Source organism: Zeugodacus cucurbitae, chromosome 6 (genome assembly GCF_028554725.1).
Source record: "Zeugodacus cucurbitae isolate PBARC_wt_2022May chromosome 6, idZeuCucr1.2, whole genome shotgun sequence".
NCBI classification, from domain to species: domain Eukaryota; kingdom Metazoa; phylum Arthropoda; class Insecta; order Diptera; family Tephritidae; genus Zeugodacus; species Zeugodacus cucurbitae.
In genome coordinates this window covers 45529470-45547299 of record NC_071671.1, presented here as the reverse complement: position 1 = coordinate 45547299, position 17830 = coordinate 45529470, and the positions used below count along the sequence as shown (strand labels likewise).

General features: G+C 38.6%; 1 protein-coding gene across 10 annotated transcripts in view; it reads left to right on the top strand.

Moving 5' to 3' along the window:
• The window catches only part of LOC105209846 (uncharacterized), a 159268-nt gene extending 143706 nt beyond the window's left edge, over window positions 1–15562 (top strand). For 8 of the 10 annotated variants that reach the window (XM_054234472.1, XM_054234474.1, XM_054234475.1 and 5 more), the window contains 6 exons: window positions 53–4659; window positions 8461–8582; window positions 10235–10759; window positions 10825–11935; window positions 11998–12119; window positions 12901–15562. In XM_054234472.1, the coding sequence (XP_054090447.1) occupies window positions 53–4659; window positions 8461–8582; window positions 10235–10759; window positions 10825–11935; window positions 11998–12119; window positions 12901–13057 (6644 nt within the window). In that variant the 3' untranslated portion in view covers window positions 13058–15562. Of the gene's footprint in view, window positions 1–52; window positions 4660–7076; window positions 8276–8460; window positions 8583–10234; window positions 10760–10824; window positions 11936–11997; window positions 12120–12900 lie in introns of those variants that run through there. The other 2 variants (XM_054234476.1, XM_054234477.1) reach the window with 2 other exon arrangements.
• The last annotated feature ends 2268 nt before the right edge of the window (window positions 15563–17830 follow it).

Below are 17830 nucleotides of genomic sequence, written 5' to 3'. Positions count from 1 at the left end.
CATTAGATCTCCAAAAATTAACGCTTGTTTAATATTCCCGTCCAACTTACAGACATGGAGTCACTGCCCAGTCTGCAGAATCTGCACGATGCACTGATTAGTGACAGCAATCCCGACGCGGAGGAAGAGCTGCTATCTGTGATGACTCATTTGCTGGTGTGCGCCATCGAGGATCCGGGCATACCGAATCCGGGACGTCACACCACACTGCTTGGACAATCGCTGCGTAACGCGGACATCACGAATTCGAATGTTTCGGAGATATTACGCATTTATCTGTACGCCACCGCTACCGGTGAGATACGTCAACTGCACGGTATAACAATGGATCGTGAGCGCGAGCGTCGCATACCCGATCACCATCAGGTGGACGCCGATACGGCTTCGCATTCCGGTAAAAATGCCGAATACTATAAATTGTTACATGAAAACGAGACTTGGAAATTATCGCATTCCCTGAAGAATCGTCCGTTCGTCGCATTGAATCCCACACGAAAGGCACAAATACTCGCACATCTCTGTAACGACCTGCTCATGAATAAGGCAGTGTTGAAACAGATCGACGGCAGTTTAGAAACATGCGCGCAGATGCGCAAAGAGCGATATATGACCGACATGAAGGTGCGCAAGTACAAAGCGCTGCATCAACGCAAGGCACGTATTGAGGCCTACGAGAAGGCACAGGCCGAACGCGAGGCCGCAATGCAAGCAGCTATTGCCGCACAGCAGAAAGCCGATGCCGAGCGCATGCAGAAGGAGGCAGAGGCAGCAGCGGCGGCAGCCGAAGCCGCAGCGAATGCCGCAGCGGCCGCGACCACTAATGCTGCGGAACAGGAGAAACAGTGTGAAGAGAATGATGGCGATAGCGGGGCAGCAGTTGATGGGGCCAATGGTGGCGAAACCCCGGCTAATAGTAACACTAATAACGCCTCACCGGTTGATGCGGAACATAATAACAACAACAGCAGCGGGGCCACTAACAATGGTGAGCATCACAACAAGAACGAGAACGATATAAGCGCAGCAAATGTCGAGAAAATGGACGTTGATGGCGATGTGACCATCATAAATAATTGCGATGAAGCTAACACCGTGAAAAGCGAAAAGGATAATCAATCACTACCTTTGCCCGCGGACGCTGGTGCACCAGCCATAGTTGGCGCGAACAATCTGGCTGATTCATCATTGCCACATGGGCTGCCCACGCCCGCGTTACCCAATGTCTTCGATGGACTTAAATACGATGTGAGTCCCACAAAGAGTTACAACAGTGACAATGCGGTCACACCCAACAAGCAGGCGAAGCTAGATGAGTCCGTTGTATGTGTGCCTGCTTACCAGAACGGCATTGCTAGCATGCCAGCTGGCTTGCCGGGCGTTTGCACTACAACCGCAATGGCACACGCTGCAACGCCGTCCGATTTGAGTAATCTGTTGCCGAAGAAGGCGGGCAACGATGACCAGCCAATATCTACGGATGTGGGACTGGACGATGATCTCAGCGATTTGGAATCGGATATTACAAATGTTGAGGAGGACGAGGACACGCGTTTGAGTGCCGATGAGCTGCAAAAGAAACTCGACAAGATCTTGCGTGCGTCCATGAATTGCAAAGAGCTGCTCGAGAAGAGCACCAATCAGTTGCGTGCCACATGTTTCGGACAAGATCGTTTCTGGCGACGCTATTGGAAGTTGCCGAAGGCAGGTGGTATCTTCATTGAAGCGTTGGAATCTGCACAGAACGATATATTCCACTATCAGGAAATTTTGGAAGTGGAGGCTGAGGAGGCGCGTGCCGCTAAACTATTGAACGGCGAAAGTGAGGCTAAGCAGGAGTGCAAGGAAGAGGATGCCGAAGAGGCTGATGACGAAGGTGCAGACACAGAGAATGCCGATGAAGGCGCTGAAGTCGATTCTAAGGAGAGTGGGAACGCATGTAAAAATACTGAGGAGGAAGATAAAAGCATGGAAGCCACAGCTACAACGTTAACAGCGAAAGAGTCTGAGGAAAAGATGCAAGTCGATGACGTAGCCGAAGTGACCACACCCACTCCAAGTGTCATCAACAACAACAACAATACCAATGGTAATGTCTGCAACATGACACCTACAGCGGTGATTGACGATGACGACGATGACGTTGTGTTGACCAGCAAAGACGAACCGGAGATTGTTGATTTGCGCGATGATGATGACGACGATGATGACGTCGTACACACCGCCACCATACCGGCGCCGAAGCGCATGGACATTGATGTGGACAACTACATGAGCAAAAAGCCACATGTCGATGCGGCCACCATCTCCACCAAGACCGACTTTGAGGCAGAGATCAAAATACCAGCCATACCAGCTCAATTCAATGCAGCCATTGCCGCTGCTGCCGCCGCCGCAGCTGCTGCAGCCAATGCCAATGCCACAAATACCACGGTGACAAATGCTATTGGCGATAAAAACTGTGATAAAAATGAGATTGCAATGTTGACGTCGTCAGCGTCTGGTTCAGCGTCGCCGATGACGATGCCAACACCGACATCAACTCCAATGCCGATGCCAATGCCATTACCGATGCCGCTGCCAGCAGCAACGGGCTTGCCAGTTAGCGCCAACAACACAATAGTCAGCTACAACAGCAATAACAACAGTATCAACACAATAACCAGTGGTACAGGCAGCACCGTTGGTGTAATGGATGTGAGCAGCACGACAGCCGCGATTATAGATAGCGTCGTGAAGGCCGAGGACTTAAAGAAGGAGGACGACTGCATTATCGTGTCGGCCACGAGCGGCGATGATGCGCTCTTCAAACAGCCGGTAAATGTCTCAGATAAGTGGTTCTCGATATTCGATCGCGAATTGCCATTAATGTCGACCGAGCCGATGGATGAAGCCAGTCTCAAAGAGTACAAGATGTCTATCGCAAATATCTCATGCGACTCTCTCTTCCAGACACAGGGCCATCCGTGGGAGGTGCAGAATGTCGTACCATTTTTCAACGTGACACTGGACGAATGCAAAGTGGACCCGACGAAATTCGTGCAGGAGTGCATACTCTCGCTTTCGGGCCTCGATGAGAAACAGATGGAGGCGAAGATACGTGAATATGAGGAAAAAATGGTATTGGCAGCGAGCGCGCCATCCGAAGGCGCAGATGCAGATACAGCGGTGGCATCACCGTTTGACTCAAAAAACTGCCTTCCTCGTCAGCGATTAAAGAGTGAGGAAGCCGCGGAGAGCGGTGATGAGGAGGAAGAGGATGAGCAAAAGTACGAAAGTGACTGCAAACCATCCACCTCGGCGGCGGCTGCTGCGAAATCAACCTCGTCACCAGTCATCAAAACCGACGCAGTGAAAAGTGAGGAGAATGATGAAGAACGCACCGAAGAGAAGAAATTCTTTCCATATTTAAATGACACAAAAGTCGAGAGCGGTGTTGATTGTAAGCCGCACAAGGACGTCAACGATGCTGCCGCCGGCGAAGCCAAAGAGCACGACTTCAACACAGTCAGACTGGAAATACGCATGGACGATATCGCCGGCATGTCCATACAGAATTTAGCCAATATGTCACTGCAAAATCTCACCACATTCCTGCAATACGACGTGCAAACGCCGCTCTCAATGACACCGGAAGAGCAACTGCAATTGGAGAAGGTGAAGAAGGAGGGTTTCCCCAAAAAGTTGGTCGGTTCATATGTATCACGTGACCGACGCTACGGCTGGTGGAAAGTGGACACCTTCGAAATGTTGCAGCGCGTCATCGATTCGCTCGATCCGAGTGGTTTACGCGAACGCGATTTGCAAGAGAATCTCTTACGCTTCATGCAACAAGAAGATCCGCCCACCATCGGCATCAAATATCCGTTAGCCAGCAAACCCGGAGAAGATGTGCCATATCTGCAACCGGACAAGCCACACGACTGGAATCCCAAGATAGCCAAACGCACCGAACTGGCGCTGCTCGATCAACTCGAAGCGCTGGAGGACAAAATCGCCAGTGCCTCCATGCAACTGAAGAACTGGCAGCTACCGCCGCGCATCGAAAACGAGATCAATCTCGAGTTGGAGGATGTCACCGAGGAAGATTTCATCAGCATCATACCAATGATACGCGAACGCATCATCGATCTGGAGGCGAACATTGAGCGTCGCTACTTGAAACCGCCGCTCGGCTCGCAAACCGGCGACGCGCATTTGGCAGTGATCGCACAAAATCAGCACACCACCACACAGACACAGAACTCGGCGGCCGCTGCAGCGTTCCTCTTGCAAATGCAACAACAACAGGCAGCTGCCGCACAACAACAACTCATCAATATGCAATCACAACAAACCCAGAACGTCATCAACGCGTCGGCATTCAATGAGCGCGCTATGGCTATAGCGGCTGCCAATGCCGCCGCAGCCGCTGCTGCTGCTGGCAATGCGAGCGGCGATGCTGCGGGCGGTCACACAGCCAATACGAGCGGCAACAATTCGGGCGGCGATTCTCCGGCAAGCAATTGTGACAGCGAGAAGGACGAGAAGGTGGAGAATGTGCCGAAGGGCTTGGCTTCGTGGCGTGATGCAGTCTCACGTTCGCACACCACCGCACAGCTGGCGATGGCGCTCTACGTGCTGGAGTCGTGTGTGGCCTGGGACAAGAGCATAATGAAAGCGGTAAGTGCGAATAATGCGAAAGCAGAAATTTCATTAACAGAAGAGTGGCGAAAATTTGTTTCTATTTTGTCATTATTTATTTATTTTTTTTTTATAATTTATTAATTTGCGGTATTTTAAAGTATTTGTAAAACACACACATTCACACATACAAACTAACGTGTGTACGACACGACCAACACTTGTGCTCGCCATCATCGTTTGTTGTAGGTACATACATATATATAAATTTAATAAGTTGTTGTTGTTGCTGCATTGTTTATTTTTGATTTTATATTCTTTATATAGAATTATTTTATTTAAAACTAATAGTAGGTTTAATTTTACTTATGCGTGATTTTATATACATATATATATTTTTTAATTTGTGAGAGGAAGAAAACGGGAAAAAGAAGAAGCCGAAGAAGGATATTGCAATTATTTTTAAACAATGAATTAATGTTGGGGTTTTATCTAAAGCTGTGATTATTCGATTAAAACCATAAATGTCAATTTTAAAACACTTTAGTTTACAAAGGGTACAAATGTACGAATCTCATGGAGTATCATTTGCAAATTGATTTCGTTTCCCCTGGAATTCAATTTGAGATCAAGGCTCCTAAATAAACAATGGCTCATCGAAAAGTGTTGCACGAAGAATAATCTTTCGGGAATACAGACTGAATGGGTGTACATTGCAACATAAAAAATATATATATTGTGATTCTCTCGAAGACAAATTTTAACTGAAATTCCGTTCCTTGCAAGCAAGAAAATCATTGGTATTTATAGAAATTCGATGCATAGTTATAATATATAGAAATTAAACTACTACGCTACAAACTTTAGCGGGTTGTAGCCTTTTCACAAAGGAGCTAATTGAACAATTAACCCGCCTTTGCTCGATTAAAACGCTGATTTAGATCGATTTACCATACAAAATTACATACATATCTCTTCAAAATGGCCGCTACTTGAACAATCTTCGACATCACCCTTTTCAACAAATCCTCGAATGTCGACTTTGATTCTAGAACAATCATTCGTCTGCGTGGATTTTTTAAATTTATGAGTTCTGGGTATTTTATAGTTCTTAGCTAATTTTCAGAACAAATTTGCGGTCTTTAAACCGAACACATTCATCAGAGCACATTTTTGGACAAAAATCTCATAATTAATACAGCAAAACTCGAATCAGAGGTACTATTTTTGAATTGCAGGTTTTGAATAGTTGATCTTAAATTGGTAACTTTTTTATTTATTTCGCATTCCTTATTGGACTCAAGGTTTTATAGATAAATAAGAGAAATCAATTTTTAACCGAAATTAGTATTATATTCTTGCAATACTAAGAAGCTTTTTAGGACCCCCTAACGAATTTTTTTACCCTTAATTTTGTCCATAAATGAGATCTGTCCATAAATTTCATTACTAAAACTGACTTGTTCACCTTCAAGTTCAACAAGAAATCATACAATTTTGAGAAGACTTTCATCATCATCACCAAATTTATTCTAAACAAAGTGTGTTATTTAGGAAAAAAAATAATATTTTATATATATAGTATATTATTTTTCGGAAACACTAAGGAACATCCTCGTAAAAGCATAAAATCTTGCATTTAATCTTTTCTAACTTTTATCGCATGAAATAAATAAATATACAAATATAAAGAAGTTAGCTAGACATGCGAAAAGTGAGGAACGAGCTCCTAATTTTTTTTTTGATTAGAAAAATATATTAAAACAACTTTTTTTTTAATTTTTATTTTCTTTTTCTAATTTTTTGTGTATGTTTTTTTCATTAAAAGTAGTTGTTCTTTTACACTTTTAGCTAATTTTAGTTTGTGTACAACATAAAAAGCTATCGCCTGCCTTTCAAAGTACATAGTAAATACATAGTTGTTTGTTGTTGTTATTAGATTAAAAAAATACTGCCTGCCTCTCTATCACGATTGTTTATCAAAATTCGTTAAAACTAATTGCATAATTTTTTTCTTTCTTTTTCCTTTCATTTCTTTTTACAAACTTTGATAACGCGATTAATTGTTGTTGTTTATTAAATATACAAAATATAAATTAAAATATAAAAATCAAATAATTTCTATTAAAATTCACTTAATTTGTATGTGAATGCCTCAACACACACACACACACACACACATACGAATGCGCGCGTGTATGTGTGCGCGCCGGAAATGCATTTGAATAACACGCTTTTTATGTTCTATATGCTTGCGCTCGTGTGTCTTTTGTTGCACGTTGCTGTTGAACGAATTTTACAAAAACAACTACGGCATATAAATATTTGTCGAATATGTTGCTTGTCATGTTCGTCACATATGCTCATATATTTATGTAACACACACACACACCTTCATTAATTCACACACATACACCCCCATATTTCAAAATGCACATCAATTAAAAAACCGTTAGATGAAAGCTAAAGCGTCAAAATCGAAAAAAGATAAAAAGTCCAAATTTAGCAAAAACGAAGCGCCTACAAAAGCGAAATCCACAAAAAAGAAGCAAGAGAAAGCGCCCACACCACGTGCCACGCCCACTAGCGCACAAAACAAATCGACAAAGAAAGGCGTCAGCCAAGAAGCCAAAACGCCAGCCAGCGCCAAACGCGCCGAAACTTCGAAGAAGCGAAAGCGTGAGAGCCCCGCGCCACAAGCGGTGGAGGTCACTGAGACCAAAGCAAGCAAAAAAGCAAAGACACAAGCGAACGCGCAAGCAACGCAGTCGCCGAAGACGCAAACCACGCCTTCATCACGCTCCAAGTATTCACGCAAAGCTAAGACACCTACCACCGGATATGTGATCAGTTATGTCGAGCCGGCGAGTCCGCCCAGCGAGGATACACCCGTTGAGGAAGAATCGAGCAATAGCAGCGCAAGTGTGCATGAGATCGCCGCAGCCGCGACAGAAGAGGAACTGGAAGACACCCCACAAACTAACGCGGATGCGCGCCAGCCGAGTACACCGAAGTCACATAAGCGCGCCAAGTCGCACAAGCATAAGAAACGCAAGAAGAAGAAGCATGAGCTGGGCTCACAAAGCGAAGAGGAAACCGGTGCCGATATTGGTGGTGTTGTGGCGAAGGCGTCGCGTCTGAATGGCGTAGTGATCGCGACGAGTTGCGTGGAGAACGGCAGAGGCGGATTGAATGGCGCCGAGTCTAGCGGTGGCGCTGAAGAGCTGGTTAATGGCGCCAAGCCGCCGCTAACCACGACAATTAAACTCAATCTGAAAGTACAAAACGAGGCGAACGCGAAGAAGACGCGAAGCTCCAACAATAAAAAGCACAAGCGACGCAGATAAAAGTTAGCGCAAGACTCAAAGGGTGCGCGCAAGATAGCGAAATGGAAATTCTAAATTGCGAAAAACTGCACAAATCACGAAAAGTACAAAACAAAAAAAAAAAAAATAAACCAAAAAAATTCACTCGGGACTTTTAGCTATACACTTTCGAAAATACTCGTTTATTTTTCTAAGAAACAAAAAAAAACACTTTCATTATGAAATCTAACAGTAACAACAACAAAAACTGTAGTAAACAATAGCGTTAAGTCTAAAGTTATTATAATACAACAACAAACAAATATAGCGCAACAACAACAACAATTTAGGTAACTGCCACAAGCTCAAGTGTGTCTGTCTGTATGCATGTATGTGTGTGTACACTTGCCACATTGTGCAACTACAACCACCAACAAACAACATATAACAACAATTTTCTTCTTCTTCCACCACGCCATCTACCAACATCTTCAATATTTCTCTGCGTTTTACCATCCATATTTACCCAATACAGTACTGTCAGTTTTGTACATCTGGCGAGAATGAGGATAAATTGCTGTTATGCGACGGCTGCGACAAAGGCTATCACACCTATTGCTTCAAACCGAAAATGGACAATATACCCGATGGTGATTGGTGAGTATTGCACACTATTATTTTCATATTCATATCCATACATTTTAAACTACACAAATAGAACATATAGTTTAGTTTATGAGGGGTTAGAGAGGCGACATTGTCAGTTCCCATAATAGTCGGGTCAGCTTAACTGGAATATAATAGATATTTTATCAAAGAATGTCAATCTAAAAAATATTTGAGTCATATCCCTCACTAATACAAGAACACTAAGAACGGACCTGTAGGGCTTGTCAGACCTGGGAGATTTAAAAATTTATTTATTTTTAATTAAGTTCAGCTATTACACTTAAAAAAAATCCTTGTAACAGGAAATATAGATTGCCGTTCGACAGACTAAGGAACCTCTGCTATTTGATCTTACAAATGAATAAGTTGCTCAAATCAACAGTCTTAAACATATTATATGAAAGCTCTCATCAATCTCTCACTTGAAAATTTATTTAATCGATTCTGGAATTTCTTCCAGCTCTTATCTATACCATTATCATTAAATATCAATATCTATAGCGAAATTGCTCGAGATTTTTATAATATTGTATTTTATAATAAAATATATTATTCAACCGAGAACCGATTCACCGATTCAAAACTTATTTTGCTATTTAAGACGTATTAATCAGATTATTTAGCATTATTTTCAATGTTGGAATATATATGGTTATCGTCTCGAGGTCTCGAAAGTGACTATAGACATCGCACTTTCAAAATTAATAACAAAAAAAAAAGCATTTAATTTGTGCTACATAATCTCAAATTAGATACACCAAACTAGCTTAGCATTAGCTTTATTAAAACTCCAAAAAACCCTTTTTGTACAGCCAAATAATTTAGTACAATAAGATTATAATTAAAAATCCAGCCTTTCGTACAGCCGGCTACTCGATTATCGAACAGCTGTTATAAATTTGCATGAAGGTAGTAAAAAACATTTCTGGTTTGGTAAAGCTGATCTAAATCAGGTATTCAATCGAGCAAAAGGCGGTTAATTGATCAGTTAACTGTTGTGCGAAAAGCTATAAGGTTATAAGTAAAACATGCAGGAACTAATCAACCACTTAAGGAGTAAGTAAAATTATAATTAAAGATAAAAAAGCTCGGTTCTACTTATTATAGATAATAATCGAAATATTAGAACCCTTCTTACCCGATAGTTTCAAAAATTATAACATTTAACACAACAAAAGTACTTGAATTGAATAATTTGAGATTGTAATGTTGCTAGCCTTGGAATACCTACTGTATTATAAAATAAATTCTGCAAGATTTTAGGGGACTCTACAGAGATTAGACCTTTACCAGAATTATAACTATAGGTAGTTTCGATACAAAGAACCGATTTGCTTTGAATCGGATCTTTAACTCCCAATTTGATACCATTATTGAAACAAGTTTACAGCTTCGGACCTGTTAAAGCTACGACTGGGGTTAATCAAGTTGCGGCGTACATTTAAGGGTATCGCGTGAAACCCTAGTTTGTCGCTTTCCACATTCTAAAGTCCCCACTAGCCAATTTCTTAATTTACTACTCATGCGTAATAACATCCCTGTTTTCTAACTATTTGTTTTGCCAAAATACTTTGCTTTTCATTGATGTTTTAAATATCCACCATTTTATTTTTTTTGTTTATTTCACAACTACTCACCAGGTATTGTTATGAGTGTGTCAATAAGGCGACGAACGAACGCAAATGCATTGTCTGCGGTGGTTTGCGGCCCTCACCCGTTGGTAAAATGATCTATTGCGATTTGTGTCCGCGTGCCTATCATGCCGATTGCTACATACCGCCGTTGTTGAAAGTGCCGCGCGGCAAGTGGTACTGTCACGGTTGCATCACGAAGGCACCACCGCCGAAGAAGCGCACGAGTAGCAAGCCGCGACGTGATCGTGACTCCTCAAAGCGACGCGATCGTCATAGCAACTCGTCAACATCATCGAACATAGATTTGCAACAACAACACCAACAACAGCAGCAACAACATCACCAGTACCAACATCAGTCACAGCATCAACAACAACACCATCAATTACAGCTCCAACAACAGGCTGCGGTTCTAGCGCAGGCGCAGGCCATGGCAGCTGCCTCGGCGGAACACCACCTGCACAATTCATCACAGCTATCGCTGAATTCGTCGCATGACGAGTCGATGACGTCGTTACCGACGCCGCTCAGGTAGGTCGCTCAGGCAGCGCCGCATGTCACGCCTGACGTTACTAACCCGCCTCTGGTATTTGCAGTCCAGCGCATTCGATTGCTTCCACCTCATTCGATGAACAGCACAATAATTCGATTGATGCGACGCGTTTTCAGTATCAGCATCAACAACAACACCAACAACATCAACAGCAGCAACAGTATCAACAAATGGTTGGTGGTAACGCAACCACTCTTGCGGTGGGTATGCCTGTTGGCGTTGGTGTAGGTAAGGGCGCTCCAACAACCATGTTGCCAGATGCTAGTGGCACAACATCGTTGGTGCATAACAATATGATCGGTGCACATTTGACGAACAATGACCACGCGACAACAGATAGTTGCGTAGATGGCGCGCCTGCAAATGCTCTATTGAATCCGATAACTGGTAGCGTCATGCCACCCATGTTCAACAACGCGGCACCGAGTGGCTACGCCACGCCTCCATCATCACAGTTGTCACAAACTCCACATGCACCACTGTCAGCCGGTGGCGCGTTGGTGCCACACGTTACGCCAACCACCTTGCCAACAGTAAGTACCGCCGTGGGTGGCGCGTCCCCCATGCCCGTAAACTACATGCCGCTAACAGCCAGTCAGCAACAGCAACTCGCTCAACTGCAAATGAACAGTAATGGTGGCGTGCAGTTGCCACCGCCATCATCACCATACAATGCAACGGCACAATCGCCGTTGCCGCCGCCGACATTGCTGCCGCCCACCAGCGCCATCAGTACATCGCCACAACCAGCCACAACACTACCGCTCATTATGCCTCCAACCGGCATGGTTCAACAGCAACACCAACAGCCACAATTGTCGCCGCTGCTGCAATCGTCGATTTTGTCGCCCCAACACAGCAGCAATCATGTACCGACAGCCAACCAAATGCACTCGCCACGTGCCAGCACGCCAACGCAGCACTCACCACAAACGGTGGGCCACAACTCGCAGTCGCAATCGCCGGCCACGCATCAATTTGGCGGCCTCTCGCCGATGAGTCAATGCGGCACACCACAACCACCACCGCCGTTGAATATACACGCGGTTCAGGAGGCAAAAGAGAAGCTGAAGCAGGAAAAGAAGGAGAAGCACGCCACCAAGAAGCTGATGAAGGAGCTGGCCATATGCAAGACATTGCTGGGCGAAATGGAGGTGAGTGTTTGGTAGTGTCTCTGTCTAATGAGCTCTCTTCTAATTATAACGTTACTTTACAGTTGCACGAAGATTCGTGGCCATTTTTGTTGCCAGTGAATACCAAACAATTTCCGACTTATCGTAAGATAATTAAAAATCCAATGGACTTATCCACCATCAAGAAACGCTTACAGGACTTGACGTGAGTATAATTCTTTCACGTTTTAATATGGTTATTGTTGTTATATTAGTCTTATTTATAATTTTTGTTATTTTTACAAGTTTTTATTATTTCGTACACATCGTTTCAAATTTATGTTTATAACGGTTCTTTATTTAGACATATTGATCTAATCACAGGGTTCTAACTTGTTTTTAAAGGGATCCACCATTCGGGGTAAAGAGAAAGAAATTTCATTATCTACTTTAGTGAGACCTTCATCCTCCCAGTTAGATAACAAACGAATTTATTTTGAAGACACTTGAAATATTTCTTATATTGCTAGTAATTTGAATATGTGTATAATCTGACGGTAGTCGCGTATTTTTTAAAACCTCCAAAAGAGCCAAGTCCTAAAAAAATACAATCGATACAAAAATTTTGTGATATTGGGGTTCTTCGAGTCCGTATATTACAAATTTAGATATCTTGATGAAACTTGGTACACGTGTTTTTGGAAGGGTAAATCGGGTAAATTCTTCTTGTAACCCCCAAATATTATGGTGGACTTTATACCATATATATCGGTTAATATATGGGTCGCATTGTGTATTATCTTATCATAATAAATAACTTGCGAGAGTATAAAATTTTCGGTTGCACTCGAAGTTACCCTTCCTTACTTGTCTAATTGAGTTTTATTTATTTTTTAATTTTATATGTATTTATTTTATATTTTTCTACTTTTCATTAAATATTATATTTCATTTAATTGTTCTTGTAATTATTACTAAATACTTTTCTCCCCTCCACTCCCAAACAGCTATAAAAGTCGCGAAGATTTCTGCGTCGACGTCCGTCAAATATTCGATAACTGTGAAATGTTCAACGAGGACGACTCGCCGGTCGGCAAAGCGGGTCATGGCATGCGCAAATTTTTCGAACTGCGCTGGGCTGAGTTGACCGACAAGCACTCATGATATCAAATGCATCACCACCTCAAGTATTCTAGTGATTAAGTGAACACAAAGCTGAAGAAGAGAGAAGCAAAACATACGAAATTGAAACTAAAAAATGCAGAAGCAGTGGAAATTGAAAAAAAATGAAAGAAGAAGATAGAAAGAAGATATTGAAAAAGGAAGGCGTGACGAATTAAAAATTTTAATTATCAAAAATAAAAATAAAAGAAATTCAAAATTCTTTAAAATTAAAAATAAAAAACAAGTTTTAAGCAAAATCATATGCAATTTTCGGCACACAACAAAAACAAACATTCAGGCTAAGCATTATACATAATTATTAACAATTGAATGGAACAAGTGAAGCAAACAATATGAGAGACACTGAAGGCATGCAGATGAAGCAGTCACAACACAATAAAAAGAAAGCAGAAGAGTAAACACTAACAGTGATGTGGTATTTATAAATATACATATACATACATATATATAGTATATAGTAATGTGCATACATATATATTGCATATATGCATAGTTGGTTAGGTAAGAGAAATGTTGATAATAACTAATGTATTATTATCAAAACAACAAAAACAAAGAAATTGTAACGAAATATATCAGCAATCATGTAGAAGGCTAAAAGAAAGCTAAGAAAAGATATGCATCAAATAAACAAAGAGTATTAATTTTAAATTAAAACTTCTTGTCTAGACAAATGCGAGTGTAGATATGAGTTTGTTGTAGTGTGGGTCAAAGGTATGAGGATTTGTGGAAATTTTATTTTTTTGAGGGAGAATTAAATGTTTTTAGTGTGAGTAAATCTTAAAAATTATAATTATAAAAATTTAAAAAAAAGTTTAATTATAAAACAATAATTTATTAAAAATTGAATTTATTTGAATTAAATTTTTTTTAATTTGAGAATTTCTTATATTCTTATATTTTTATTTTAAATTTTTAATGTTAATAATAATTTGAAAAATTTAATAAAAAATTAAGTAAAAAAAATTAATATAAATTTTATATATGAAGAAAAATTAATTAAACATTTTTAATTCAAAGGAAAATACAATTATTTATTTTTAGCCGAATTACAAAGTTTTTTTATTTGTATTTCTAGTTTTTTATATATAAATATATTTTATTGCTTTTTATTTTTTTTATCTTTATATTTTTTTAACTTTTTTTCATAATTTTTTTTTTTAATTTTTTTAAACCACTTTGGCCCACCTATTTGTAGTTCAACATACATACAAACATGTTTTTTTAACTTATATATATTTTTTTGTAATTTTTTGTATTTTTTTATATTTCTGATTTCTTTAAGTCACTGTCACACTCAAAATATTGACATAAAAGCGCACACACACATGCAACTTCCTCACAAGTCGAGCGTTTTAGTTTGCTAATTATTTACATACATTTACTAGTATTACTTTAACGCCAGCGCTGCTGCCGCTGAATTTGTTGGTAGCTACTCGCTAAATATTTTTTTTATATTTTTTATACATACACAGAGACACATAAACACACCGTTGGTGGGTAAACACTTGTAAATATTGAGAAAAAAATCATAAAAAATAAGAAATGCAAGATAAAGCAGCTTTCCATTAAAATAAAGAACAATTTATGCATACATACATACATATTTATATATACATATATATACAATTTACTGCATGTATACAATATACACCCAACGAAGAAATGAAATAAAATTGCATAATAAATAATAATAATATTTACATACATACATACATTACATAATAAATTAAATAATTTTAGTTGATATTAGTAGCGAATACTTTTAAGCGTACATATATGAATAAATTATAAAACAAAAAGAAAAAGAGAAACAAAAATTATTAATATTAATAATTAATGAAAAATTATTAATTAAAAAAATATAATATGTAGAAACGAAATTTAATTTAAACAAAAAACAAACTAAAAGTATTTTCCAACTGGGCAACTGCGCTGCATGTAGCAAAACAAAAAAAAAAAACAAAAACAATGAACAATGAACAAATAATTTAAAGTAAACGAAAAAAGAAATTATTAAAAATAATATAAAAATTTATGTAAACACAATACACGACACTTGAGTATTTTTTAAAAGTTAAAATTAAATTTAATTAGTTTAAAGGAAACACTTTTATTCAAAACAAAAAAACAACAACAACTCGTAACACTTAAGCCATGCAAAAGCAGAATATTAAAAGCAAAAACAAAAACAAAAATCGAAAATAAAAAATCGCAAAATGTCAAAAGAAAACAAAACAAAAAAGAAGCAGCAGCATATAAGGAACGTACAAAAGCGAACGCAAACTTTTTACGCTACAAAACACGCCCCCTAAAACCCACACACATACATACATACATGTACTCACGCTACAAACACACACGACTCATACATACATACATATGTACCACCAGCAGCATTACCGGCAACTCAAAATACCGTTAAAATACACTTAGTAAGCTTACAACTCTGTTTAAACACGCAACAAAAAACAACAACAACAACTACAGTATTTTTTATGAATTTTAATTTTATTTTTTACTTTTAATATGCTAAAAAAAATTTGCTTTTTATTTATGAAAGGAAGGAAAGAAAACAAGAAAGAGAAATCCACTAACATAACAAATGATAATAATTTAAGTGAAATTAAATTAAATTAAAAAACAAAAAACTCTAAAGTAAAAGTATAAAAGCAAACACGCGACGGGTTCAATACACTACTGTTTAACACGATTTCGCTTGGAGAAGAGAAAGCGCGCGAAAATTATAAGAAATTTGTGTGTGAATTTTCATTTTCTTAGCATTAATATTTTCAATGTTTATCATATCTACATACATAAATATACATATATTTAGAGTTTGAGTGTGTGACTAACACACACACACACACATGTAAGTGAGAATATTTAAATTTTGTATGTATGTTATATTATTATATTAAAATACTAATTTTGTACTTAGTTTTGTAATTCTTTTCACTAAGTATTAGTTAAGTTGCAATCCTAATTTGTGTAAGTTCATAAGTAAATAATAATAATTAAGATATAATAAAAGTAAATTAATTGAAATATACATAATTAATGCGTGCGTTTTAATTACATTTATTTCACAATTTTTTAACTAAATATGAATTTTGTTAGTATAGAATCAAAGGCAAAGAAGTAGTTGTTCAGTAACTGATCACTGATTGCTCGAACGGCTGGACCGATGATGGTAACCGATTTGTTGAATTCACCTCCGCACCGAATATCAGAATAATTATTAAAATGTCAGAATGATACACTTAAAAGAATCAATGCAGAAGCATCCCAATATATAAAAAGTCGAATCGAAAGGTGAGGATTGCCAAATCAATTGATCTAAATCATTCCCAAAAATTTCGACGCTAAGTTAGTTCAATACAAATGTAATTTAGAGCTTAATTATACGTCCGATTTTCAACCACTTTTTCTAGAATAGCCAATCTTATCTTGTCAATAGCATGCTAAATATTTGTTTCAGACTGGTTAGACATAGCTGCTGTAACGATCCGGGTTATTGTGGAAACTGCTAGTTGTCGGATTAAGAATTCAAACCGACAAAAATTTCGGGTTAGTGTCATGAATTCTGATATAATTGGTTTGATGTTCGAATCAGAATTATTATTGGGCCTAATCATTGAATCCGCAGCGATTTCGATTTCGATACGATAAAGATTTTCGATCGAAAATGTTCAAACAATGCAAAATATCATTCGATAAACTGCTTTACCACAAAGTGAGAACGTAAACTGTTTTATCGACCTTTAGCGACAAATGCGACAAATTTGATAAAGTATCTATGCTTAAAATTAATATTTTTGCTTTGTTCAAAAAAAATTAAATCTGACCTTTTACGATTGTGAAATTTCTTCCAAAAAATATTTAATTCGCCTGAGGCTCTTTCAAAAAATTCCATCGCTATTTCGAGGGGACAACTTTATATCGCTTTTCAACATCTTTAATTTATTTTTTTTAGTCTGTTTTTGTATCTTGGCTCTAAAATATCCATCTAGAACATAATTTAGACCGTCATCAGTAATTATTTACATAAAAACTTCCAAATTTTTTATTTATTTTACATTTCCGCAACTCATTCACCAACGGATAGATTCCGACCAAAATTTTCGATTTTGCGGATTCAATGATTTCGTAATTAGCGACATCTATTAGCCGCGGAATGTATTTTCTCGAGTCGGTAAATGAGATCAATGTGATCGTAAATTTTATTTTCGATACGGTTTCAATGATTCCGACGTAAATTTTTTCGATCGAATCGAACCATTTTTCGATCGAAACGGATTCAATGATTAGGCCCATTGGTTTTAGGTGTCATGGAAACCAAATTTATCGGTTTAACTATCAGAGACAAACCAAGAGCTTCAGGGCTGACAGACTTGAGATATTTTTTTCAAATTTATTTTGATTTGCCGTTAAAATACTTTGGGAAAATATAATTATTATTAAAAGAGAAGATACGGACGCTAATTGACATAATAATTGAATTTAACGGAAAAAAGTGTTTTTTTTTTCAAATTTCGAAAAAAATTTTAATTTTATAACTTCTTCGGTATTTTTTTAGTTCATAAAGAAAATAAATTTATAAAAATTAAAAAAAAATTTGCTTCGACTGTTTCAGATGCACGACCTCCATCACCGGCACCGATTTAAAAGTGCAGACTCCAGGCGCTCCAGAAAAATACTTACCAACTTTGAAAAAATTTTATATTGTTTTCAAGCCTTAAATATAGAACA